Here is a 27,779-nt window from a genome sequence, read left to right as displayed (position 1 = left end):
AATGCGCTGGTGTATTTTTAGATTACATTGTGTATTAAAACTCTTCTCAAAACTTTGAGCACTTATACGGTTTCTCCCCAGTGTGAATGTGCTGGTGTACTTTGAGATTACTCCGTGTAATAAAACTCTTTCCACACTGTGAGCACTGATACGGTTTCTCTCCAGTGTGAATGCGCTGGTGTATTTTTAGATTACTCCGTGTAATAAAACTCTTTCCACACTGTGAGCACTGACACGGCTTTAGTCCAGTGTGAATGCGCTGGTGTATTTTAAGAGCACTCAGACACCTAAAGCTCTTCCCACACTGTGAGCACTGATACGGTTTCACTCCAGTGTGAATGCGCTGGTGTCTTTTGAGATTAATCTGTTGAATAAAACTTTTTTCACACTGTGAGCACTGATATGGTTTGACTCCAGTGTGAATGCGCTGGTGTACTTTAAGATGACTGTGAAATAAAACTCCTTCCACATTGTGAGCACTGATACAGTTTCTCTCCACTGTGAATGCGCTGGTGTATTTTGAGATGACTCTGTCTATTAAAACTCTTTCCACACTGTGAGCACTGATATGGTTTCTCTCCAGTGTGAATGCGCTGGTGTATTTTGAGATGACTGTGTAATAAAACTCTTTCCACACTGTGAGCACTGATACGGTTTCTCTCCAGTGTGAAAGCGCTGGTGTATTTTGAGATGACTCTGTGTAATAAAACTCTTTCCACACTGTGAGCTCTGATATGGTTTCTCTCCAGTGTGAATGCGCTGGTGTATTTTGAGACGACACTGGTACTTGAAGCTCTTCCCACACTGTGAGCAGACGTTTCCTTCTTCCTGTGTGGGACTGAGAGAGGTGTTAATGCTGACAGTACCAGAGGACGTTTGCTGATTACTGGAGCTTCTGGTGGGCGTCAGATCCTCATGTTCAGTCTTAATCTTCACCAGAGTCTCATATTTATCATGGTTGCAGCTCTTGATGTGATTGTGGAGGTGATTTTGGGTTGTAGAGGAACGTGGACACGAGGAGCAGCAGAAATCCTTGTTCAGTTCTGAAGCAGAAAATAATCAAATACATTTATAACATTATAAATAATCAAATACATTTATAACATTATAAATAATCAAATAAATTTATAACATTATAAATAATCAAATAAATTTATAACATTATAAATAATCAAATACATTTATAACATTATAAATAATCAAATAAATTTATAACATTATAAATAATCAAATACATTTATAACATTATAAATAATCATATACATTTATAACATTATAAATAATCAAATACATTTATAACATAATAAACTAGAGATGTGCATTTCCGGAGAAAATGCGAGTGTGATTGCCGTGTGCCGGTCGGGCGGGCGCGCGTAACCCAATGCTTTATCCAAGTTGGGGTGTCATCAGTGGGCTTTACGATTTAAAATTGGAACGGCGTCGATATCTCGAACTTTCAAAAAATGAATGGAAGTGAATGAGACCAAAAACGGGCGTGGCAGATGGGCGTGGGTTCGAATCCCCATGCTGTACCTGAGTCGGGGTTACATCAGTGGGCTTTACGATATAGAGTTGGAACGGCGTTTATATCTCAAACTTTCAAAAAATGAATGGAAGTGAATGAGACCAAAAACGGGCGTGGCAGGTGGGCGAGGGTTCGAATCCCCATGCTGTACCCATGTCGGGGTTACATCAGTGGGCTTTACGATTTAGAGTTGGAACGGAGTTGATATCTCAAACTTTCAAAAAATTAATGGAAGTGAATAGGGCCGAAAAACGGGCGTGGCAGGTGGGCGTGGGTTCGAATCCCCATGCTGTACCCATGTCGGGGTTACATCAGTGGGCTTTACGATTTAGAGTTGGAACGGTGTCGATATCTCAAACTTTAAAAAAATGAATGGAAGTGAATGGGACCAAAAACCGGGCGTGGCAGGTGGGCGTGGGTTCGAATCCCCATGCTGTATCTGAGTCGGGGTTACATCAGGGGGCTTTACAATTTAGAGTTGGAACGGTGTCGATATCTCAAACTTTCAAAAAATGAATGGAAGTGAATGGGAATGAAAACCGGGCGTGGCAGGTGGGTGTGGGTTCGAATCCCCATGCTGTACCTGAGTCGGGGTTACATCAGTAAGCTTTACGATATAGAGTTGGAACGGCGTTGATATCTCGAACTTTCAAAAAATGAATGGAAGTGAATGGGGATTTTATAGGTTGAATAATGGTTGTAGAAATAACCATTCAACAACCATTCAGAAAAAATGAATGGAAGTCAATAGGACCAAAAATCGGTAGAAAAGCGGGCGTGGCGGATGAACGGGCGGGCGGATCGAAAAACTTTCTTCAAGATGTGACGTCAATAACGGGCCGGACGATCTAGAGTTGGAACGGCGTCGATATCTCAACATTTTTCGAAAACGAATGGAAGTCTATGGGAAAAATTTTCCGGAAAAACGGGCGTGGCGGGCGAATGGGCGGGCGGATCGAAAACCTGTATACAAGCACACCATTCCCGTATGGGCCGGACAATTTGGCATTGGAACGGGGTCGATATCTCGAAAACTGCGGACGAAGAAACGCGGACAAAAACGGGCAGAATAATAATAAAATGAAAAATAATAATAATATGACTTTCGGATAACAATAGTGTGCTTGCCCATAGGCAACCACACTAATAATCAAATACATTTATAACATTATAAATAATCAAATACATTTATAACATTATAAATAATCAAACACATTTATAACATTATAAATAATCATATACATTTATAACATTATAAATAATCAAATACATTTATAACATAATAAATAATCAAATACATTTATAACATTATAAATAATCAAATACATTTATAACATTATAAATAATCAAATACATTTATAACATTATAAATAATCATATACATTTATAACATTATAAATAATCAAATACATTTATAACATTATAAATAATCAAATACATTTATAACATTATAAATAATCAAATACATTTATAACATTATAAATAATCATATACATTTATAACATTATAAATAATCAAATACATTTATAACATTATAAATAATAAAATACATTTACAACATTATAAATACTCAAATACATTTATAACATTATAAATAATCAAATACATTTATAACATTATAAATAATCAAATACATTTATAACATTATAAATAATAAAATACATTTATAACATTATAAATAATAAATACTGTTAGTAATTGTTAAACTGAGATCTGACGCTAAAGTCCTGTAACGTGATTCATCCTGCATTCATCATTTCCTGCTCACACTGATCTGCATGAGCACAATAGAAGCTTTCACTGTATGATGCTTCATCCCAGGTTCCTCTGATTCTATTCAATCCAAATCTTATTTTACTCAAGATAAAAAATATCTTACTGAGTTCATCTTTATCTTCAGGTTCTTCCTTCTTCACAGGCTTCATCTGGAAACCTCCACACTGTTGGTCCTCTGGGGTGAGGTGTTCCTCAGAGGTGACGTGTTCCACAGGGATTAAAGATCCTTCACCTGAAATTCATCAATATGTGAAGAAGAAACTCAACAACTGGAGGAAACTGAAGGTTGTGGGTTTAGTTACCACAAATAAATACTACTTAGATTTAATCCAGACTGGAAGTATCAGCACTTCTGCACAGGACAGTACGGTACAGTACAGGTTCTAATCCCACTATCCACATTCTCTTATTATTTCTACTATACTAACCACACTGTACTGTACTAACATGGCAAATTGCTCCACATTTACTTACAGAAGTAACTTCCATCTTCTTCCTCCTCCTTTTTTATTAGTTTCTCTTGGAATCCTTCATTTTGTAGATCTATGGGGGTGACGTGTCCCTCTTCTGCTGACTGCATTATTAAAAGATCTGACAGGCAGACAGACAGATAGACAAATGTACTTTATTCCCTATTAAAGAGAAATCCAGGAAAATTCTTTCAGACTGTTTTAACTGTTTATTTTAATGCTGTGAGGCTGTAAACAGAGTGAAAATGTTGAAACTATTGTGGGACTGAGCAGCATCAGACAGAAAAGACTTCTAATAGAACTTTTTGGGTTGGTTTCACAGACAGGGATTAAGCCTAGTCCTAGACTACACAGCATTTTGAATGGAGATTCTCTATTTAAAGCTAAATGTAGTCCTGGACTATAAGACTTAATCCCTGTCTGGGAAACAACCCTTTGAGTTTGGTGGAAGTGGTTTTGTGGCCCAAAGTGAAATGATTAAGTCTGATGTTCTTTACATCTAGTTTCTCATCCACTCCCAATAACAGTGCTGTACTAATACTTTTAACTTTTACTATAAACCTGTAAAACAACCTGTAAACAAAGCTACAAGAACTCGCTGTTTGTATAAAATATACAAACTGTAAACAAAGCTGAAAATGTGACGCGTTTATATCAAAATGTGAGATTTAATCATGAATAAACTCTGAATCCGTTACAATCCACTGATTCATCGGTTCAATGAATCGGTTCGTCAGTACTGAATCATGTGTGATGCTAACAGTTAGCGGAGCAGCTAATAGTTTGTGTGTTTAAATAAAACTGGAGTTAAAGCTCCTCAAATCCTCACAGTGATGTTTTATTATGAACTCTAGTTTTATTATTAATTAGAATGTGGTTATAATCATTTTGGTTGCCCTTTGGTTCCCCAGGAATGTTTTCTTTACGCAAATAGTACGTTCCGGTTTGGTTGTGCATTATAGTTGTGGGAACGTTCCCCTAACGTTCCTGTAACCTTAAAATTATTGAAACCTTAAGGGAACCTTGTACTAACCTTTAAATTATTGAAAACTTTAGACAACCTTGCAATAACACTCCGGTAACACCAGCAGCCCGTGTCGGCTCTGACTATTTTTGAATGACTGCCCAGAATCGGGCCAAATACACTGGCCCAAATCTGGATGCCGGATCTCCGCCGACTCTCCCATAACTGGACCGGAATAGCCCCCGAAACACTGTGATACCGCTTATTTACCGTTTTCTTCTCCTTTCACATCCTCAGATAAAATAGTAGATTTATGATACAGATTAACTACAGATTGTGCAGTAGAAAGTATTTTATTAAGATAATTGCAGCAAGTAGTATAATAATAAAGACCAATTACAAAAGTGAACCAAAACGAGTCCTCTTTTTCAATGGCTCGCGTCGCACTGTTGCCATAGTGACGCTGTTCTGCCGGCGCTGAATCAGAGACTGGACGCTGGGCCACAGCCGGACAACCAGCGTTGGCGCGCACGTGTTTCTACGAGCACCAGCTGAACCCAGCTGTGGTAACAACTGGGCCGGATCTGGCTACATTGATTCTGGTCGATTCTGACACTCGGCCGACTGTGCCGATAGAAAAGTGGGAACTGGGCCAGATGATTGTGCTAGCTGGGTTAATTTAAAAACCTTCCGGGAACGTTACTGGAACGTTACTGGAACGTTACTTAAAACACATAAGAAAGAAAACCTTAAGGCAACTTTTAGATAACGTTCTCTGTTAGTTTTCATAAAACCATGAGAGAACGTTAGGTTTCATAGTTCCCGGAACGTTCCGGGAACAGCGCTGATTTTTTTAACGAAAATAGAACGTTACCATAACGTTATGGGATGGTTCCCTAAAAATAGCCATAGGGGAACCAAAATCTAACGTTACGGGAACGTTCTGTGTTAGCTGGGTACCCAGTGGCATGTACCATTCAATACAACTGTATAAAGTCCTACAGTATGGGTACAGTAACAATATATAGTGTCAACAATTCTAAAATCAATCATTTTAATATAATAAACGATGCAATAGTTACCTAGTGACATGTACCACCTACTACACTTAAATTACAGAAACAAACCCTACAGTATGGGTACAGTAATAAAGAATTAAAAGTAAAAAATAAATAACATAATTTTTTCATATAACCAAGGATGTAGTAGTTAACTAGTCACTTGTACTAGTTACTACAACCACATTATAAAAGTCCTACAGCATGGGTACAGTAACGAATCATAAAATGCACTACAGTAAAGGTACAGTAATAATAAAATATAGAAGATTAACAACAATTAAGAAACGCAAGCTTTAATAAGATGAAGGTTGTAGTAGTTAACTAGTCACTTGTATTACTTACTACAACCACATTGCAAATTAAAAGTCCCACAGCATGAGTACAATAGGTCATCAAAAAATTTTACAAATTAACAAAAATCGAGAAATGTAAACATGAACATAACACTCATGAATTAAACCAGGAAGTCTGAGCTGCTGTAAATAACTTGCTGTGTGTACTGGTGTTTCTGTTTACATGTAGAAAAATGGTCGGAGTCCAAAATATCAGTAACTCAAGACGAGTTCAGCTGTTCAGCTCAGTCAAGAACTTGAAATATATAGTTTAGATAGTACACACATATAAGAACCTACAAAATGTCTTAGATGTGTATTAAGAAAGTCTGAACATTAGAAATGACTAGCCAGTGATGTCTGAAGTAGGACTGAGATCTTGGATCATTAAAATAACGTGAAACTGCTGCATTTCTGGTGCAATAACAACAAATTCAGTTTAGGAGCCGCTCATTTCTGCAGATCTTCACTGAAAGTGTGCAGAATCTCAAATACCTTTTGTGCTGCCATGCAGCTGGTTGAATGTGGTTAGTGTAGAATTATATACAAAGATCTAAAGTTAATAGATAAACTGGCCGGTTAGCTCAGTTGGTTAGAGCGTGGTTCTAATAACGCCAAGGTCACGGGTCGATCCCTGTACGGGCCACACCCACTTTAACGATTAAAGGTAGCATGGTTGAGAGAGAGTCAGGTGAGCATGTTCTGTGTATCAGGACTTTCTAACCTGAGTAATTTAATTCCTGAAAGTAAGAATACCACCCTGTTCTTCTGCCATCTTTAATTCTGGCTTCATTTCACCTAATGAACGTGGCATGACCTTTATAAATGGCAAAAATAAATAAATAAAAAGAGAACTGCTGTGTAATTTAGTGAATTCTTGCCCTGCACATGGCAGAAGACTAAAATAAATGTAGACGGTGTAGAATAAAAGTATTAGGAAAGTATGAGGTTAAAAACATCAGCTTTTATTTATTCTTAAAAGAAAAATACATGAACCTCAGTCATCTCACTTGAAGATCTGTTCTGCTCAACAACAGTAAAGCTCTCCATCGTTTCTGTGTGGCAGGTCCATAACTGAAGGGCTGTCAGTGTAGAATCGGGTATGTGGGTATATCGGCTGGTTAGCTCAGTTGGTTAGAGCGTGGTGCTAATAACGCCAAGGTCGCGGGTTTGATCCCCGTATGGGCCACACCCACGTTTGGACTTAAACTAACAAACAAGTGAGGCTTCTGTAACTAGCAGGTCCTATTGACCTGGGCTTCAAACGTTGTCTCTGACAAGTGTGAGATCTTTTACTGCCGCTCTCATTCAGGTCAGAAACATGCCATTATAAACTTAATTACCCTGCTGTAAAAGTTAGCAAGTCATGTGACCCATGTGTACCATCCAATAAAACAACAGTGCCTGTGTCTCTGTGGCACAATCGGTTAGCGTGTTCGGCTGTTAACCGAAAGGTTAAAGGTTGGTGGTTCGAGCCCACCCAGGGTTATTGCACAACCTGCCTGTTGATCAAACGGATATGAGACACAACAACAATGTGTAGTCCCACAGAATAGTGGAAATAAGTAACTGAAAAACATCCAGTAAACAACAGTCCTACAAGCACAAATATCCACCTGATAAGTCAGCGGAGACCGGCTGTCGAACGTGGAAGAACGTTCTTTAAGTTTCTGTAGTTGTTAAATGAAGATAGTCTTCCAACGTGGGGCTCAAACCCACGACCCTGAGATTAAGAGTCTCATGCTCTACCAACCGAGCTAGCCAGGCTTAAGCAGCATGGCCAGCATCACGACCAGATTAAGAACTAATTCACAGTTTTCAAACAAACAAAACTCAAAATATAACAATAAGAACTAAATGCAAAACTGTAAGTTAGTCGCGTCTTTCTGCTCATACTGAGTATTACTGTGCGGCACTGCATGTAGGAGACACATGGAGCGCAGTATGGTAGGTGAACTATAGGGCACTAGGACCCAGCAGCACTACAATGAACAGAGGGACAGTGGGATCTAGCGGTATTGGGAGTAGTGATGGGAATTTTTTGGCTCGGCTCACTAAAAAGAGCCGGCTCTTTCGGCTCCCAAGCGGCTCCTTAGATTTTTTTGTTGCTTAAATTAATTTATTACCAAATTACATGTAAAATGAATTACTAATGTAAAAATACATTGTATCAAATGTTTATTATTTAAATTGCTTTATTTATATACTCAACATGGAACAGAGTGCTCCAACAATAAATTATAAAATACAAAAACAAAGACCCATCTCAATTAGACAAAAAGATCTGATTGTGTATATTATTTGTACATTTGCATCTAGAGTTGGCACTGTCGCCTCACGGCAAGAAGGTCCTGGGTTCGATCCCCAGGTGAAGAGCCTGGGTCCTTTCTGTGTGTAGTTTGCATGTCTTTCCTGTGTCTGTGTGGGTTTCCTCCGGGTGCTCTGGTTTCCTTCCACAGTCCAAAGACATGCAAGTGAGGTGAATGTTCCTGTCATGAATTTAACCAAAGTGTAAAACGTGACGTTAAAATCCTAATAAACAAAACAAAATAAACAAGCATCTAGAGTGAAACAACACAACATCAACGAAGCATCACTCACACTCAACGAAATATAAATGAAAATGTGCAAAACAAAAAGAAAATCCAGGTGAAAGCATCCAGGTGACAGTATTTGTAAGTATTTAGTGAAGATTGGCATTCAGAAAAACCAAGGAGCTCATCTTTGAGGGGTTGATCCTGTTTCTCCTTTCTGTTATGATCTGCCCTGTTAAAAAAGATTCTCTCTGAGGGGACAGATACACAGTCTATGTGCCATCACATGTATAAGATGTGGGTAGGCTGAGCACTTGGTCTCCCAGTGAACACTTGGTTCAGTGGGTCTGAACTTCTCTGTAAAAGGGGCTTCTCGTGTCCAAACTTTACTATATTTCCTCTCACTCATTTTCCTCACCTTTCCAGTGTGTAGTGTAAAGCGCTGAGTTCTCTCTCTCTCTCTCTCTCTCTCTCTCTCTCTCTCTCACTCTCCTGTTCGTGTGCACACTGTCTCTGTGTGTGTGTGTGTGTGTGTGTGTAACCCCTCCCCTCCTGCTCAGTGTAATTACACAAACGCCACCATGTATCTTGACCAATCACGTGCGGTTTTGACAGGAAAAAAAAAAAACGGAAAAAAACGAATCGGCTCCCAATCAGGAGCCGGATCCCGTCGTTCACTTTAAAAAGCCGACTCTTAGAGCCGGATCGTTCACGACCGACTCATCACTACTAGCGGTATTGGGAGCTCTTATTACAGGACGCTGTTTCTGCTGCTTGTTATTAAACTCACCTGTGGCTCATTTGAGTGGAGAAAACGTGCTGAGTTCTTGTTGTGTTCTTGTTTTTTATTGAGTTTTCTTGCTAGAAAAGGGATTTATGAAGCTTTTTGAGGTTGAAACTGGGTGCTGCATTTGTTTTAGATCTTCTGGACTTGCTCGGTGGCGCTATTTCTACTTAACAAAGTTTTAGTCTCATTTACACCCTGTTTTACGGTACTGATCACATTGTCTACACTAAAAGTTTTAGTGCGCATTTAAACCCTGTTTTACGGTACGATGCTCTGACTTTAGTACCGAGATTAAAACAGAAAGAAGTTTTACAGTTTAATAAACTTATCGAGTCCTGATGCACACAGATGTACCAGAAATAAAGTAAACATTGGTGCCACACTGGTGTCAGAAGTGGGATTGTGGCGTTTGGGTGGCTCTGGTGGTTCGGTGGGCCAATATGCCCAGTCTGTTTGAGTGCGCTGGCCCAGGTGGCTGCAGGGGCAGGGTGCCCGGTGCAGCAGTGGGTGGAAGGGCGGCTCGGCAGTGTAATGGGGTGAGGTCTGGATATAGAGCCACCCAGTGAACGCTGGTGAGTAGGTCACCGGGACGGTGGACCTTTGGGGAGGGTGTAATGTAGCGTCGCCACTGGGGGGCCGGCACGGGCTTTACCCAGAAGCCCTTGCGGCAATGCTGTCCAGGCTTATTGTAGCCGTGTATCCCAGTGTTGGGGATGGGGTGGCTGCGGTGAGGGCTGGATAGGCAGCTTTTATGTGTGTCTGTTGTATGAATGTTTGTGTGCATGAATGAGTGTCTTTCCCAAACCACTGAATGAACTGCCAAAGGCAGCTCACTCGCGGCCCCGACGCCCTCCTCCTTGCTCGCCGGCGCCACAATATTAAAGTTGAGTTTTGTAAAATCTTTGAGTAGAAAGTGACAGAATCTGTGCTGTGTGGATAAATATATATGTGTCCTTCTTTTGTTCGTTCACAGCACGTCAGAATTGTTACCATCTCCTCTGCTGGCACAGGATGACAGCTCAACCAAGGATGAACAGAAATTACCAGACACAGTTAGTCATTATTGTGCAGTTTGCCCTAAATTATGTTTGTTTCAGACCCAGGAGACCAGTTTGTGTGCTGTAGAGGACACTGAAATTTGCAACAATGCACTTTTATAGGCTGTTGTAACCAAATTTATCTTGATTCAAACAATTCCTTTTTGACAGTTGGTTCAGACACACAAAGAACATCAATGGGTAATGCAAATGGACATAAGAAACGACCTAGCACTGTCATAACATATAACAGAATCAAACACGCTACATACGCCTTCTTTTGTAAATTGAAAGGTTAATTGTTCAAGCCCCAGTTCTTCTGGAGAGTGTGTTTCTGTGTCCTTAAGGAAGCCACTGTTGGCTCCTGGTGTATCAGTTTCCCACATTAACCTCAATGTTATTGGTAATATTACCTGAGAACTAAATTATGAGATTAGGTAGAGGTTATTATTACACCATTTGTGTTATTCTTCAATTGTGGTTGTAGTTCTTCTATATTAATGTCTCCACTATTAAGACCTTTTGAACTAATAAACTTAATACATTTTTTATAATGAACGTGTTATTACTTCATTGTATTTCATGGTAAAAACCAATAATATTGTGCTTTTTTAATCAGGACCAAGATGAACAAACATTCTTCAAAATCCCACAGAAACCTTCGTACTTTTTCATTGAGAGGAAAGATTGGGAGATAATCAAAAGAAAAAGAAAACAAAGAGCTTGTAAAGGACTGCAGTGGATGAATATCATTTCAAAAGGATTGTACACTATATATCCATACTGCTCAATTTCATTCAAAAGGCACAGACCGAAAGCTTTAGGGTCCAAAAAAGCAAGCCCTGAATTCTGGTGTCTTGGTTACTGCCGATTTGAGGATTGCCCAGTCACTGTTACTCTGACTGTAGATAGTGAGAAGGACTTAAAGGCAAAGGTGGAGTTTCAAGGTGAGGAGTGCATTCATAATTGCACAGAACTGAAGAGACGACCTGTAAGAGCAAATGAAAGAGATGTAATTGGACAACAGTTACAAAAACAATTACCCCGAGCCATGTATCTACACTGTAAAAAATAAACATTTTTTTTACAGGTTTTCCCAGTACATTTTTACAGTTTTTCCCTGTATTTATAAAAGACAGAATTTTTTTGTAAAATTACAAGAATAAACTGTATATTGAAAAGTGTCATGTGATTTACCAAAAAAAATCTGTAAAAATGAAATACATAAAAAGTCTGTTTTTTAACAGTTTTTAAATGACACTTTTAACAAAACTAACTGTAAAAATAAAGTAATCTTCATTGACAAAAATAGCAGAATATTCTGTAATTTTCAAAAAGAAACCTTTTGTTATCACTGTCAAATACAAATAAATACTGTTAATAATGCATTTAAAAATGTACAATTGCAAGAAAATATGTGAGCAAAGAAAGAAATATTTTGTAATTTTGCATTTCTTAACCACTACTTTATATACATAAATTGGAAAAACAAAGGTATTTCCTACCTTATGAGACAGGCAACAATACAATTTAAACAGATTTTAACTTTTACTTTATTTATGCATTTGTGTTAATTTAAAGATTGAATTGTTAAATAAGTGCATTCATACAAACTGTGTAAAACCATAGTCAAATTTAAAACGTTATTAACTGTGATTTATTCTCACATTTATAATATTTAAATCAAGCATAATTTACCCATCCCCACATTCCCCAATAAACAGAAAGAGGTATTACAGTCCATCTGTGCAACATGTTGGGTGCACATTCCAACCAGAGCACCACAGATATAAAATGATGCTCTAACCTACCAGTTACACACTCAAAAAAAGGGTTTTGAGTGCCTGTCGGTTTTGCATAAAGAATATATGCTGGTGTGACACAAATCAATTACATTTTAGATTAAAACATGAATTCATTGTGTTTATTTAACTCAAATAAATGAACCATTCATAACATTCGATGTTTTCTAGTGGACTCAACTTAACTTAGTTGCTTTATTTCCCTTAACTACTTAATTGTGTTTCAATGGCATCTCAGGTAATGTGAAGCTTTACAAAATCTTTTTCCATATGTCTAATTGCATGCTAGTCATGATGTTTATCTTATTATATTGTTTAATGTAGCTCTTTAGTTGAATAATATTCAAGTTTTATTGCTGTGCATGCTTTATTTGTTTAAAAATGCTAACGCTAATTCGCGCGTGCTAATGCTAACGCTAACGGCGGACCTGCTTATAGTGATTTATTTATTAACATCTTTCCAGAGTTTCTGTGAATCATATTAAATTCTTGAGGCAGATTTTAATGGATTGCTGTTGGCTGACTGTATATTAAGTCCGGTTGCGCTGTGTGATAACGTTGCACTGCCGTGGTGCTAGCTAGTGCTAAGCTAGTCAAGTTCAACAGCCAGTATTCTCAACTTGTGGCAGTAAGGTTCTTTCCCGAAAGGTAAAAATGGCTTAAATTACTTCATGCGGAAGTATATTAGAAGAAGGTAGAAAATAAAAAGATGTGTAATATTTGCGGTGCCAGTGCATTAAAAAACATGGACACAACCTAGCTAGCTAAGATGTGAGCAGGCAGCTCGAGCCTGAGGGGAACGGCTTTTCGTTTGGCGCTCACGTTCTGCACAAACTAAAAACAAAGTGATTCTGTAACGTTAGTATCATTACAAACCTGAGTTTTGTGACTGTTATCCTCGAAAGCACACACATGTGAACAGTATTGGATAATCAATGAATTTGTAATGTTAAAGTCTTTACTATAGAAATAATATTTTAGTTATTTACAACAAAATAATTGATGTCTTGTATCTTCTGTTTACAGATGGTTGGAAATGTGTATTTGCAGTTGGACTGACCTTTTACTGGTAATTTTTTTTCTACATTTTATGCTAAATTGAAGAATATTGAGCTACTTTTGACTGAACACTGAGTTAAGTCTAGATTAAGTGAAGAAGAAAAAATGTGTAAATTCTTATTATTTATCCTGTTTGTTTCTTTTACTTACTTTTTTGTTTTATGTATTTTATGTCTATTTTCTTATTTAAGCTGGTAATATTCTTTATAAATATTTGTCTTGCTGATTTAGATTTCCTTTAGTAATTTTTTTATATATATATAACTTTAATAGTATCCAATTTCATCTACAGTTTAGGATTCCCCCAATCACGCAATACCATCAGCGCTAGGAGGGTGAAGGTAAGCACAAGTTTCCTCTGAATTGTTACAGCAACCACCCCATCTTTTCGGGTCAATGTACGTCTGAGCTAAAATAAAGGTTGAAGTGAGATGTCATATGTTAAGTTCTAAATGGAAATTTGTGTACTGTTAAGTTCAAGAAAGTGATTTTCCCCTCTGTTCCATTGTAGGATGGTAATATGGCTGCAACTGAACGGGTGATTGAGGAGACTGTTCGGGGGATCTATGCGACTAGAGTTGAGGGAGCTGAAGCCATGGACCCCCCTGCCAATACTGGAGTGGTATTAGAAGGTGGTGTGTTCCTTGCCTTTGCAGTCCGGGCTGATTTATGCCTTATATATTTATAACCTTATGATTTAGAACTTGAGTTACCCTCCTACATTCAGATACACTTTTGATGTACTCCAAAAACTGTTTCTGGAACTAGATGCTAACAAACTGTCTCATAAAGCTCAATTACTAAATACCAAGCTGTTCAGTGAGATGTAGTCCATACTGAGTATTACACTTGTGACGTACTGTTTATCCAATTCCACTGTGGTTGCACTTTCTGAAAACTTCAATGTTGGCACTGTTTTTTTGTACATAATTCAGATTTATAAGTGTTTCATACTCATGTTTTGCAGACATTTCACTTAACTGTGTGCTGCTTTGTTAAACATTTTCCATTGAAATGAATTCTGATTGCACTTATTGTATGCTGTATTGTGTTAGACATCTGATTCTTACACTGATCAGCCATAACATTAAAACCTCCTTGTTTCTACACTTACTGTTAATTTGTGTGAAAATTATTTGGGTCAAAAATAGCTGAACTGTGGTGGATTTTGATCCATTTTGAAGCTGAAATTAACAAAAGCTATTTATATACTGCATTTTTAAAGTTCTATATAACATGTAATAGCTGCAAAATTTAACAGTAAGTATTATGCAGACAAATCTTAACCTACTTAAAATTTTTGTATTTTGTATATATTTTTTAAATGAAGAATAACAATTTAAAAGTACAGTTAACTTATGTTTTAGAGAAAGAAAATGCTTTTATTTTGACAGTTTATTAATGTATTTAAATAATAAAAAAAGACAATTTAACAGATATTTTTTGCAATACCTCTGACAGTTAATTTAAAATTGGGCTTTTGCTAAGTAAAATTACATGTTTTTTTTTGTTTTATATGCAAATATTTTGTGAAAACAGTAGTAATTATCTGTACTTAAACTTTTCTTTACTATTTATAAAGATAAATATTCTGTTTTTTTAGAGGTGTATGACACTGTTCTAACAATGAATATATGTTGAAAGTAGAAGATTTCATGAAATTATAGGACAATTTCCTGTAAAATTACAGTGATAGATGTTAATTATGGTAAATATAATTACCGTTTTTTTACAGTTTATCTCTGTTTTAAATTTTACAGTTTTTTCCTGTTTTTTTACAGACATTCTCTGGCGCCCCTGCTGCCAGAAAAATACCGTTTTTTTACGCTTTTTTTTTTTTTTTACAGTGTATAGGTGGCATGAAATGGAGTCCAGTGATTACCAATCCTGGCATTTAAAATCCATATCCCTGTATATTTTGAAGTTCTCACTTTTTATACCAACACTGAACTAACAAATCATCTCAGTAGGAGATATAGCTCAAGCACGAAACACTAACTGTGCGCGTGGATGAGTTAGAATCTTCGTGGCGAATTTAAAAGGTTAGCGCGAGCGAACCAGTTAACGGACACTCAACGGTTTTGTAAGCTATCGCCTGAGACGCTGCTCTTCTACCCGGCAAAACCATCGATTTATTGTAGCATATAGTTGCTTTTTGTATATAGTAATTCCACTGACTTTTCTTCAGTACAGCTTCCCTGAGTATAAGTTACATTCCTGTTTGCATACAAAGTATTTACCCCCATTTACAAAGTAAGTAGCACTAGCTAGCTAACTTGGCTAACATTACGACTTTAGCTTGAAGCTAAAAAAAAAACTAGCTATAGCATTAGCCGGAAATAGTTTTGGTATTTGTTAGTTAGAAGTGTCAATTCTGAATACAATTCTGTTATTAACTTAACACTACTAGCAAAGGTTACATCAGTGGCATAATTACGGGCTAAACGACTTTTGCTAGCTAGCACTAGCTAACCTCGTCTCATTTTAGCTTTAGCTAACGCTAAGAAACATGCCTTTAGAAAAACACGAAATGTTAGTATTACCTCTCCACGGACTTTTAAGCAGTGAAAATTTCAACATACTACGTGAAATCCCTCCGTTTCTCATCAGCCACAGCTAAACCACTCACCGTTAGTTCTTTGGGTTGTTTTTTTTTTAAGTCACGCCTCTCCACATAAAGCATGTGATACATGTGATACATGCTTCAGCCAGTTAAATAAATAGTAGGCGAGTACCCTACATCCACAAAGGGCCGGTGTGGCTGCAGGTTTTCATAAAGTAACATGGGCACATATACTTGTGTAATCAGTTGGCCTCAGTCTTTAAACAGTTAACCTGATGTGCTCTGAAATCCAGCAGTTAACTGTCCAGTTGTGGATAAGTCTGGACAACGCTGAATAAAAATACACAGGTTCTTTCAAACATCAAGAAACTATATATTAAAGAAGCATGGTAAATTTAGTCGTTCAATGTATAGTTAACATTATCTCCCATTTATTATTAAATACATGTGTAAAAATGATCAAACCTACATTTAAATATATTTACCTTCACTATAGTTGAGCAGTCGAAAAAGTGCACAAAATCAGGAACTTTGCAAACATTTCAACACACCACAGGGTCAGTGTTCCCAGATAGTGATTAAGATCAATCCAGGATGACTTTTTTCCTTATGGAAAACTGTCGGTTCTCTGAGTGATCCCACAGAAGATCCACGTTTGTTACCATAAAATACAAAGTTTGTTTTTCGGCCCCATTCACTTCCATTCATTTTTTGAAAGTTCGAGATATCAACGCCGTTCCAACTCTAAATCGTAAAGCCCACTGATGTAACCCCGACTCAGATACAGCATGGGGATTCGAACCCACACCCACCTGCCACGCCCGGTTTTCGGCTCCATTCACTTCCATTCATTTTTTGAAAGTTTGAGATATCAACGCCGTTCCAACTCTATATCGTAAAGCTCACTGATGTAACCCCGACTCAGGTACAGCATGGGGATTCGAACCCACGCTCACCTGCCACGCCCGTTTTTCGGCTGCATTCACTTCCATTCATTTTTTGAAAGTTCGAGATATCGACGCCGTTCCAACTTTTAATCGTAAAGCCCACTGATGTAACCCCGACTCAGGTACAGCATGGGGATTCGAACCCACGCCCACCTGCCACGCCCGTTTTTCGGCTCCATTCACTTCCATTCATTTTTTGAAAGTTCGAGAAATCAACGCCGTTCCAACTTTTAATTGTAAAGCCCACTGATGTAACCCCGACTCAGATACAGCATGGGGATTCGAACCCACGCCCACCTGCCACGCCCGGTTTTCAGCTCCAATCACTTCCATTCATTTTTTGAAAGTTTGAGATATCAATGCCGTTCCAACTCTAAATCGTAAAGCCCACTGATGTAACCCCGACTTAGGTACAGCATGGGGATTCGAACCCACACCCACCTGCCACGCCCGTTTTTTTTCCCCCATTCACTTCCATTCATTTTTTGAAAGTTTGAGATATCAACGCCGTTTCAACTCTAAATCGTAAAGCCCACTGATGTAACCCCGATTCAGATACAGCATGGGGATTCGAACTCACGCCCATCTGCCACGCCCGGTTTTGGGTCCATTCACTTCCATTCATTTTTTGAAAGTTTGAGATATCAATGCCGTTCCAACTCTAAATCGTAAAGCCCACTGATGTAACCCCGATTCAGGTACAGCATGGGGATTCGAACTCACGCCCATCTGCCACGCCCGGTTTTGGGTCCATTCACTTCCATTCATTTTTTGAAAGTTTGAGATATCAACGCCTTTCCAACTCTACATTGTAAAGCTCACTGATGACACCCCGATATGGATACAGTATGGGGATTCAAACCCATGTTCACCTACCACACCCGTTTTTCAGCACTATTTACTTCCATTCATTTTTTGAAAGTTCGAGATATCGACGTAGTTCCAACTCTAAATCGTCTAAATCGTCAACCAAAATAATTCAGAAACCACCAACAGCATGACCAAAAATATACAGACATCACCAACTACATGATCAAAAGTATTCGGACACCACCAACTCCATGACCAACTGCATGGCCAAATGTATTTGGCAAACACCACCAAAGCATGACCAAAAGTATTCCTACACCACTAGCTACATGACCAAAAGTTCTCAGAATTATTGATATCTTTGTAGTATCAACATTAGTTTAAGAGTTTTAAAGTGAGCCTTATGTCTCTGCTTAAAATATTAATTATTTTAGAGACTTAAATCAATAAAAACATTGGCAACTTGGTGGTGGTAGCAAAAGGGCAATAGTGGAAACTTGGAGGGGGTTGAATCAATTACCTTCTTTTACAATTTCAGGTCCTTAATCACTGAGCTGCAATAAGCCATATAAACATGAAAAACATTACCAGACAATGTATGCATATTTTACAGTAGACAACCTTGTCACATCAATATTTTATTTGGCACATAATAGAAAATTAGAAATAGCCAGGGATAATATTTCCAACAACAATTATATTATTTAATAACTAAATACGTACAAATGTTGATAAAAAAAAATTTTTTTAATCATATTTGGGAAAAGGGGTTGGACATTCAAATATTTAAAAAATATCGGGTTCAGTAAATGTATAATGGCTGCCAATGTAAACATTTCACATTGTACATCTAACTTACATAATATCTCACATTAGCTTGCTAGAAAAGTTTTCTTTACAGGAACAAGGCTCTGAGATATTCTGATATATTATTAAAAAAAATGTCATTGCCCAAAGGACTCAAATGAACCTTATCCTGAAGGAACAGCTTACGGTCGTTAAAATGTATGTCATGGTGATGCACGATACCCCCATTAGTTCCAAAAACAAAACTTGTAATTTTACTGTTCACCCACTTACGAGACCGTTCAATTTTTTTCGGGTGTACAGACCCCCAGCAGCGTCGCTGGGTGATGGCTGATAATATAATTTGCATTTCTGGAAAACGCTGTTGGAGATCCTGAAGGTCCCGCTTCATTGCTGCAGCAAGATGCAAGGACTTTATTTTCCCCAAGTCATTCCCACCGCAGTGAATAAGCAGAACATCTGGTGGAGTTCTTCCTGAAAGCCAGTTGTTGAAATGAGGGACAACAGAATGCCACCTCAATCCACCCAAGCCAAGCCACTCAACCTCGGCATAGACACCCAGGCTTGTCCCTATGGTCCTCCTTGCTCTTTCTTTTCCATGCCGAATGTAGCTGTCACCTAACAGCAATACTTTTGGTAGATCTATAAAAAAAAAGATTATCAAACTAAATATTGAAAGACATAACAGACATAATTTTTTGTTGCAATAATTACAGATTTTTTACATTTACATTTACATTTTCAGCATTTAGCAGACGCTCTTATCCAGAGCGACTTACAGAAGTGCTTCCATAGTGAACATTTCATTCCTTAAGTTTAGATAGACAACAGTCAAAGAACACAACTCTGCTAAAACCTGTTAGAACCAAAGTGCCTCTTTTTTAATGGAAAAGATTGGAATAAAGTGTTAGTAAATAAGTACAAATCAGCTTAAGTGTTTAGTAAAAAGGTGTGTTTTTAATCGTTTTTTAAAGACAGCAAGAGACTCAGATGTTCGGACAGACAGAGGAAGTTCGTTCCACCATTTGGGCGCTAGAACAGAGAAGAGCCTTGATGCTTGTCTTCCTTTAGTCCTGGATGGAGGCTCAAGTCGAGCTAGACTAGAGGCTCGGAGGTTGCGTGGTACAGAGCGGGGTTTGATTAGACCCCGAAGGTACAGTGTATCACAAAAGTGATTACACCCCTCACATTTCTGCAAATATTTCATTATATCTTTTCATGGGACAACACTATAGAAATAAAACTTGGATATAACTTAGAGTAGTCAGTGTACAGCTTGTATAGCAGTGTAGATTTACTGTCTCCTGAAAATAACTCAACACACAGCCATTAATGTCTAAATAGCTGGCAACATAAGTGAGTACACCCCACAGTGAACATGTCCAAATTGTTCCCAAATGTGTCGTTGTCCCTCCCTGGTGTCATGTGTCAAGGTCCCAGGTGTAAATGGGGAGCAGGGCTGTTAAATTTGGTGTTTTGGGTACAATTATCTCATACTGGCCACTGGATATTCAACATGGCACCTCATGGCAAAGAACTCTCTGAGGATGTGAGAAATAGAATTGTTGCTCTCCACAAAGATGGCCTGGGCTATAAGAAGATTGCTAACACCCTGAAACTGAGCTACAGCATGGTGGCCAAGGTCATACAGCGGTTTTCCAGGACAGGTTCCACTCGGAACAGGCTTCGCCAGGGTCGACCAAAGAAGTTGAGTCCACGTGTTCGGCGTCATATCCAGAGGTTGGCTTTAAAAAATAGACGCATGAGTGCTGCCAGCATTGCTGCAGAGGTTGAAGACGTGGGAGGTCAGCCTGTCAGTGCTCAGACCATACGCCGCACACTGTATCAACTCGGTCTGCATGGTCGTCATCCCAGAAGGAAGCTGACGCACAAGAAAGCCCGCAAACAGTTTGCTGAAGACAAGCAGTCCAAGAACATGGATTACTGGAATGCCCTGTGGTCTGACGAGACCAAGATAAACTTGTTTGGCTCAGATGGTGTCCAGCATGTGTGGCGGCGCCCTGGTGAGAAGTACCAAGACAACTGTATCTTGCCTACAATCAAGGTACCAATGGTGGTCAAGGTACCAATGGTGGTGGTAGCATCATGGTCTTGGGCTGAATGAGTGTTGCTGGCACTGGGGAGCTGCAGTTCATTGAGGGAAACATGAATTCCAACATGTACTGTGACATTCTGAAACAGAGCATGATCCCCTCCCTTCGAAAACTGGGCCTCATGGCAGTTTTCCAACAGGATAACAACCCCAAACACAACCTCCAAGATGACAACTGCCTTGCTGAGGAAGCTGAAGGTAAAGGTGATGGACTAAACCCAATTGAGCACCTGTGGCGCATCCTCAAGTGGAAGGTGGAGGAGTTCAAGGTGTCTAACATCCACCAGCTCCGTGATGTCATCATGGAGGAGTGGAAGAGGATTCTAGTAGCAACCTGTGCAGCTCTGGTGAATTCCATGCCCAGGAGGGTTAAGGCAGTGCTGGATAATAATGGTGATCACACAAAATATTGACACTTTGGGCACAATTTGGACATGTTCACTGTGGGGTGTACTCACTTATGTTGCCAGCTATTTAGACATTAATGGCTGTGTGTTGAGTTATTTTCAGAAGACAGTAAATCTACACTGCTATACAAGTTGTACACTGACTACTCTAAGTTATATCCAAGTTTTATTTCTATAGTGTTGTCCCATGAAAAGATATAATAAAATATTTGCAGAAATGTGAGGGGTGTACTCACTTTTGTGATACACTGTAGCTTGGGGCTGGTCCATTTTTGGCTTTGTAGGCGAGCATCAGTGTTTTAAACTGAATGCGTGCAGCTACAGGAAGCCAGTGAAGAGAACGCAGCAGTGGGGTGATGTGGCAGTGTTTAGGTTGGTTAAAAACCAGACGTGCAGCTGCATTTTGAATGAGCTGTAAGGGTTTAATAGTGGCCATGGGATTTCCTGCCAGGAGGGAGTTGCAGTAGTCCAACCGAGAGATTACAAGTGATTGCACCAGAATCTGGGTAGCTTCCCTGGAGAGAAATGGACGAATCTTCCTGATGTTGTACAGGAGGAACCGGCACGATCTCGTCATGTTGGCTATATAAGGAGAGAAGGTCAGCTGGTTATCCAGGACAACACCAAGACTTCTTACCTTATCAGATGGTCTAATCTGGAAGTCATCCAGAGAAATGACTAGGTCCTGGGTTGGAGACAGATCTCCAGGAATGAGCAACATCTCTGTCTTGCTGGGATTAAGTTTTAGAAGATGAGCTGACATCCATTGTGAGATATCTCGCAGACATGATTTTAGCCTGGCCCAAGTTCATTTTATACCTAAAATCTATAGCCAACATGGCACACTCAGCAATGGTGCACATGAAAATTCATTCAAAGGGGCAATTTCAGAAGCATACTGGTGGCATAATTCAAGTTGGGCCAGACAAATAAAAAATCCATCATACAGAACTGGTCCCTCTCTGTAAGAAAAAGTTGATTTTAGCCTGGCCCAAGTTCATTTTATACCTAAGATCTAACTGCCAACATGGCACACTCAGCAATGGTGCACATGAAAATTGATTCAAAGGGGCAATTTCAGAAGCATACTGGTGGCATAATTCAAGTCGGGCTGGATCTCTTCTCTCTGTGAATTTCTCTTTACACAATACTTTCATTTTTCTTCTTGAATTCTATGTGTAATCGTTCTTCCTCTTGTGTTAATCCTTCTGTTATGTTTGTTTTGTCATTGTACATTGACCTTGAGTTTGCTGAAAGACGCTATATAAGTTAAACTTATTACTATTATTATTATTGTAGTTTGTGTGCAGCTGCTGTCTCTATTATCATGGCTGAACAGATTCTCACAATTTGGGGTTGACGGTTTTATTTATTTGTGTAAATAGAGATTAGAGTCGTTTGTGTGACTGTGAGGGTTTAGTGGTGCTGTTAGTGTTAGTGATAGTGATAAACACAAATAAATTCAATAATAAATGTTAGTTTTACTTACTGAGTTCATCTTTATCTTCAGGTTCTTCCTTCTTCACAGGCTTCATCTGGAAACCTCCACACTGTTGGTCCTCTGGGGTGAGGTGTTCCTCAGAGGTGACGTGTTCCACAGGGATTAAAGTGACTTCACCTGAAATTCATCAATATGTGAAGAAGAAACTCAACAACTGGAGGAAACTGAAGGTTGTGGGTTTAGTTACCACAAATAAATACGACTTAGATTTAATCCAGACTGGAAGTATCAGCACTTCTACACAGGACAGTACGGTACAGTACAGGTTCTAATCCCACTATCCACATTTTCTTATTATTTCTACTATACTAACCACACTGTACTGTACTAACATGGCAAATTGCTCCATATTTACTTACAGAAGTAACTTCCATCTTCTTCCTCCTCCTTTTTTATTAGTTTCTCTTGGAATCCTTCATTTTGTAGATCTATGGGGGTGACGTCTCCCTCTTCTGCTGACTGCATTATTAAAAGATCTGACAGACAGACGGACAGATAGACAAATGTACTTTATTCCCTATTAAAGAGAAATCCAGGAATACTCTTTCAGACTGTTTTAACTGTTTCTTTTTAATGCTGTGAGGCTGTAAACAGAGTGAAAATGTTGAAACTATTGTGGGACTGAGCAGCATCAGACAGAAAAGACTTCTAATAGAACTTTTTGGGTTGGTTTCACAGACAGGGATTAAGCCTAGTCCTAGACTACACAGCATTTTGAATGGAGATTCTCTATTTAAAGCTAAATGTAGTCCTGGACTATAAGCCTTAATCCCTGTCTGGGAAACAACCCTTTGAGTTTGGTGGAAGTGGTTTTGTGGCCCAAAGTGAAATGATTAAGTCTGATGTTCTTTACATCTAGTTTCTCATCCACTCCCAATAACAGTGCTGTACTAATACTTTTAACTTTTACTATAAACCTGTAAAACAACCTGTAAACAAAGCTACAAGAACTCGCTGTTTCTATCAAACATTACAAACTGTAAACAAAGCTGAAAATGTGACGCGTTTATATCAAAATGTTAGATTTAATAATGAATAAACTCTGAATCCGTTACAATCCACTGATTCATCGGTTCAATGAATCGGTTCATCAGTACTGAATCATGTGTGATGCTAACAGTTAGCGGAACAGCTAATAGTTTGTTTGTTTAAATAAAACTGGAGTTAAAGCTCCTCAAATCCTCACAGTGATGTTTTATTATGAACTCTAGTTTTATTATTAATTAGAATGTGGTTATAATGAAATATAAGGGTTATAATTAAATACATATTTTACTTACAGATGAGGCTCTACAGTACAAACACAGCAGCTTCTTGTTCTTCTTATGATGGTTAATGGCGGTTGGCAGAACAACTTAAGACGCACCAGCGTCACCAACTGGACTGGAGTTGAACAGCAGCTTAGCAGTAAAACATCTCCATTAGCCCTGTATCTCTCAGCTACAGTGTTGGGGGGAACGCGGTACAGTCACGTGATTACTTTTTATCTGTAACGTGTTGGGAGGAACGAACCGATTCTATTGAATGACTCTTTGAAATGAACTAAAGGAACCGAGTCGCTCCTCTAGTATAAGGACAAATAATTAAGGAATAAACTCGTTTAATGATGTTAAATCTGATTGGTTCATGGCGTTTATGTTTTAAAGCAGAAACAAACACAGGCACATCTCTGTACAAGAGAGGATTTTTCTGAAACTAAATAAATAAAGTAAATAAATGGAATTTGTTTGTAGATGTGATTCCAGTATACAGTATTTGTTTGGGTTTAGAATGTAACGTGAAAGTAAAGTAATGAGGAACGAGATTATATTTTCCAGGAAGTAATGAGTAAAGTAATCCCATTACAATTTTAGTTAAGTAATGAGTAATGAGTAATGGATTACTTTTTTGAGTAACTACCCCAACACTGCTCAGGTAGCTTTAGAGAGGACTACAGTCAGTCCTAGACGTTCTTCCAAGCAGTTTCTCTAATGTCATGTTTTGTTTTCCAACTCACACATTCACACCAGTAGAAGCTTAAAAATAACACTACAAACCAACTAGTCTATAAGCACAAGAGGATTCATCTTTACAGACGGTGCTGTTTATGCTTTTACACTTTAAAATATGAGGAGGTTTTTTTATTACAACAAACACAACGGCAACAATTAATAATTATAAAAATAAAATAATATTAATAAAGTCACAAATCTGTACCCAAGCAACAAGCTGTAATTTATTTCTAGCACCACTAGATGGCGACGATGTCTGTACAACATTTTGAACTTCACTTTAAAAGTCAGTTGAATGTGTTTTACTGTAGTAAGAATGAAAGTATGAGCTGATCTTTGTCTCATTGTGTAGCTTTGATGAAGAAAAAGCCGCTGGGTCAGTGTGTAACAGGAGCTTTGGAGTGAAGGTGGGTGTGTGTGGATAAAAGCTTCCAGCACAGGTGGTCTCCCATCCAAGTACTAACCAGAACCCACTCTGCTTAGCTTATTTGTATCATCTGTATTCAACCATTTCTTCACCAGCAGCACTGTAATTATGAGAGAATTTCTATTGTCACTCCAGCTCAAGCCTACATACAAATACATGGACCGTGAGTTTAGTCCCATTTAACAACCGTGGACACATTTGTTGACATCAGATTCAACTCTCATCACACAGAGGACTCGGATGGAATTTACAGTTTAACAAATACATTTATTCATCAATAAAGAAACACTTGTCTCCCGACCCCTCAACTGGTCTTGGTCAATTGGTCACCTCCATGATAAGAAAACACCTGAACTACCACAATAGTATTTATTTATTTTTAAATGTAATTGTAAAACATGTCAGTGCAGTCTGTATTAGGATTTATATGAACTGGGTTTTATGCACTAGAAGATGGTGGGATAATTAAATGTAAATATGAGTATTTCTTTTAACAAAGGAGTTTAGCTACCACTAATTTGGTCTATAGATAAACACAAAGAACAAAGACTCATGATGACAGAACAATGCAACACTGTTCAGTCTACAGCCCTCCATTCACACCTTCTCATGTACATTCTGGTTGAGGACGGTTCATTATTTGCTAAGTGGAAATCATCTAAAGACTAGAATTTTGGAGTGTAGATCTAAAAGTGTTAAAGTAAAAAGTTATACATTTATGAAAACTTAGCATTCATAATATGAAGAATTTATGCAAACACCATAAAGACCAGGGTAAAAATCTTCCACTTGAATGTAAAAGTTGTTCTGTGTTTATTAAAGTAGATTAAACTTGAATAATTAATAAAACAGATTCTGATTCAGATCTGAGGTTGGTACATTACACCACATTACATTTGATGATTAATGATAATATTCATACAATCATGTACATTTGATAATTGAAGTAGAACAGTTCTAGTGGATATTAGTAGAAAAAGAAAGTACACATAGCTTTTTCTGTACATGCAGTAGTGGAGTATCATTTTATTTTCTCCTCTGAATGCGCTGGTGACCGTACTGGTGTCAATTAAAAATGCTGCTTCCAGTAAAACTTCATCTGCACTATAAGCAGCAATATGGGTCATCCTCTTATGTGAATGCGCTGGTGTGGTGTACTTAAAGGATATTCCTTTCACTAAAGTTCTTTTCAGACAGTAAACTGTGATACGACCTCTCTCCTGTGTAAATGCGCTGGTGTTGTTGGAGAACATAATGTGCAATAAAATACTTCCCACACTCTTAACAGTGATGTAGTTTCTCTATGTGAATACGCTGATGCCGTTTGAGACTATTTTCATGAGCAAACATCTTTCCACACACTGAGCAGTGATACGGCTTCTCTCCTGTGTGAATATGCTGGTGTATTTTGAGGTTAACATGTTGAGCAAAACTCTTTCCACACTCTGAGCAGTGATACGGTTTCTCTCCTGTGTGAATACGCTGGTGTACTTTAAGGGCACTACTTTGAATAAAACTCTTTCCACACTCTGAGCAGTAATATGGTTTCTCTCCTGTGTGAATATGCTGGTGTTGTTGGAGTGTACATCGTTTAGTAAAACTTATTCCACACACTGAGCAGTGATACGGCTTCTCTCCTGTGTGAACACGCTGGTGTACTTTAAGGTCACCACTTTGAGCGAAACTCTTTCCACACTCTGAACACTGATATGGCTTCTCTCCTGTGTGAATGCGCTGGTGTTTTTGGAGCATATTCTGATGAGAAAAACTGCTTCCACACTGTAAGCAGTGATATGGCTTCTCTCCTGTATGAATGCGCTGGTGTTGTTTGAGATTACTCTGCATAGTAAAACTCTTCCCACACTCTAAGCAGTGATATGGCTTCTCTCCTGTGTGAATGCGCTGGTGTTTTTGGAGCGTATTCTGTTGAGAAAAACTGCTTCCACACTCTAAGCAGTGATATGGTATCTCTCCTGCACTGTAAGCCCGGATGAGTTCAATCTACTTAAAAAATTTGAGGAAACCGGTTGCCTTAAAAAAGTTAAGTAATGTATAATGAAAACTTGAGTTAGCATAACTTAAAACATTAAGTTATTACACCTAAAAGGCAAGTTGATTAAACTTTCTTTTTTTTGTTATACCAACTGCTTTTCCCAATAATTCTACTTATTATCTTGAGCTCAATGGAAAAAACTATTGATTTCTTCTTAGTTTTCATGTTAATTACATTTTAAATATGAATTACAAATGTTTATAGAGAAACAGACACAATTATAAAATTATTTTTCTTTATTTCACTTCAGAAGTATTTACTTAAAATACATGTCAAGAAAACATCTTTAAAACTGTACAAACTGTATATAAAGTTCTGATGAAACACAAACAGCTCCTCACAGTAACCATGAACCTGTAAAACAACAAAAAGAAACAAGAAACAGAAGTATTAAAATCAACATTAATAGCATTAATTTAAGGATTAAAATAAAGCAAGTCAGCACACTCTTTGCTTCGTATGAAGGCTAGCATGCTAACATGCTAGCATGTAGCCTAAATACGGCAAATAAAGCAGCGCTGTTTGATTATTTATTTAGTGTCAACATTAAGATCATTTATTTTAAACAAAATTGTTAAGTAAAGTACAACACTTACCAAAATTAGACGGAAGATGAAAAAGCCCCATTAGACTGGTGTACATGCTACTCAAAAATAGCATAATGAGGAAGAAAATGTTTGTCCACTTAGTTTAACAAAGGTTCCACTTCTCAAAAGACATTTGAGGAAGACAAGTTTACTTTTGCAAAAAGCCTTAAATGAAAAGTAAAAAGTAATTTGCAACAACAGGTTTCAAAAGTTAAAACAAATGGCT

At 38.1% G+C, this 27,779-nt stretch overlaps 1 protein-coding gene, 1 long non-coding RNA gene and 1 other non-coding gene across 3 annotated transcripts; 2 read left to right on the top strand and 1 right to left on the bottom strand.

Moving 5' to 3' along the window:
• Window positions 1-7,243: 7,243 nt before the first annotated feature.
• On the top strand, window positions 7,244-7,317 carry trnai-aau (transfer RNA isoleucine (anticodon AAU)). Its single transcript has one exon. It is a non-coding gene; the product is annotated as a tRNA-Ile (tRNA).
• A 5,995-nt stretch (window positions 7,318-13,312) lies between these two features.
• LOC134326751 (uncharacterized) lies at window positions 13,313-13,934 on the top strand. Its single transcript, XR_010014573.1, has 3 exons — window positions 13,313-13,357; window positions 13,640-13,688; window positions 13,859-13,934. It is a non-coding gene; the product is annotated as an uncharacterized LOC134326751 (long non-coding RNA).
• A 12,335-nt stretch (window positions 13,935-26,269) lies between these two features.
• LOC134326182 (zinc finger protein 79-like) lies at window positions 26,270-27,686 on the bottom strand (the record flags this gene model as incomplete). The annotated part of the gene is made up of 2 exons (XM_063008376.1): window positions 27,673-27,686; window positions 26,270-26,891 (listed from the first exon to the last, which is right to left on the bottom strand). Coding segments are annotated over exons 1-2 (636 nt in total), but the record flags the coding sequence as incomplete, so codon positions are not given.
• Between the last annotated feature and the right edge of the window lie 93 nt (window positions 27,687-27,779).

Source organism: Trichomycterus rosablanca, chromosome 14 (genome assembly GCF_030014385.1).
Source record: "Trichomycterus rosablanca isolate fTriRos1 chromosome 14, fTriRos1.hap1, whole genome shotgun sequence".
Taxonomy (NCBI): Eukaryota; Metazoa; Chordata; class Actinopteri; order Siluriformes; family Trichomycteridae; genus Trichomycterus; species Trichomycterus rosablanca.
The sequence above is the reverse complement of the archived record's forward strand: the minus strand, read 5'-3'. Positions and strand labels throughout refer to the sequence as shown.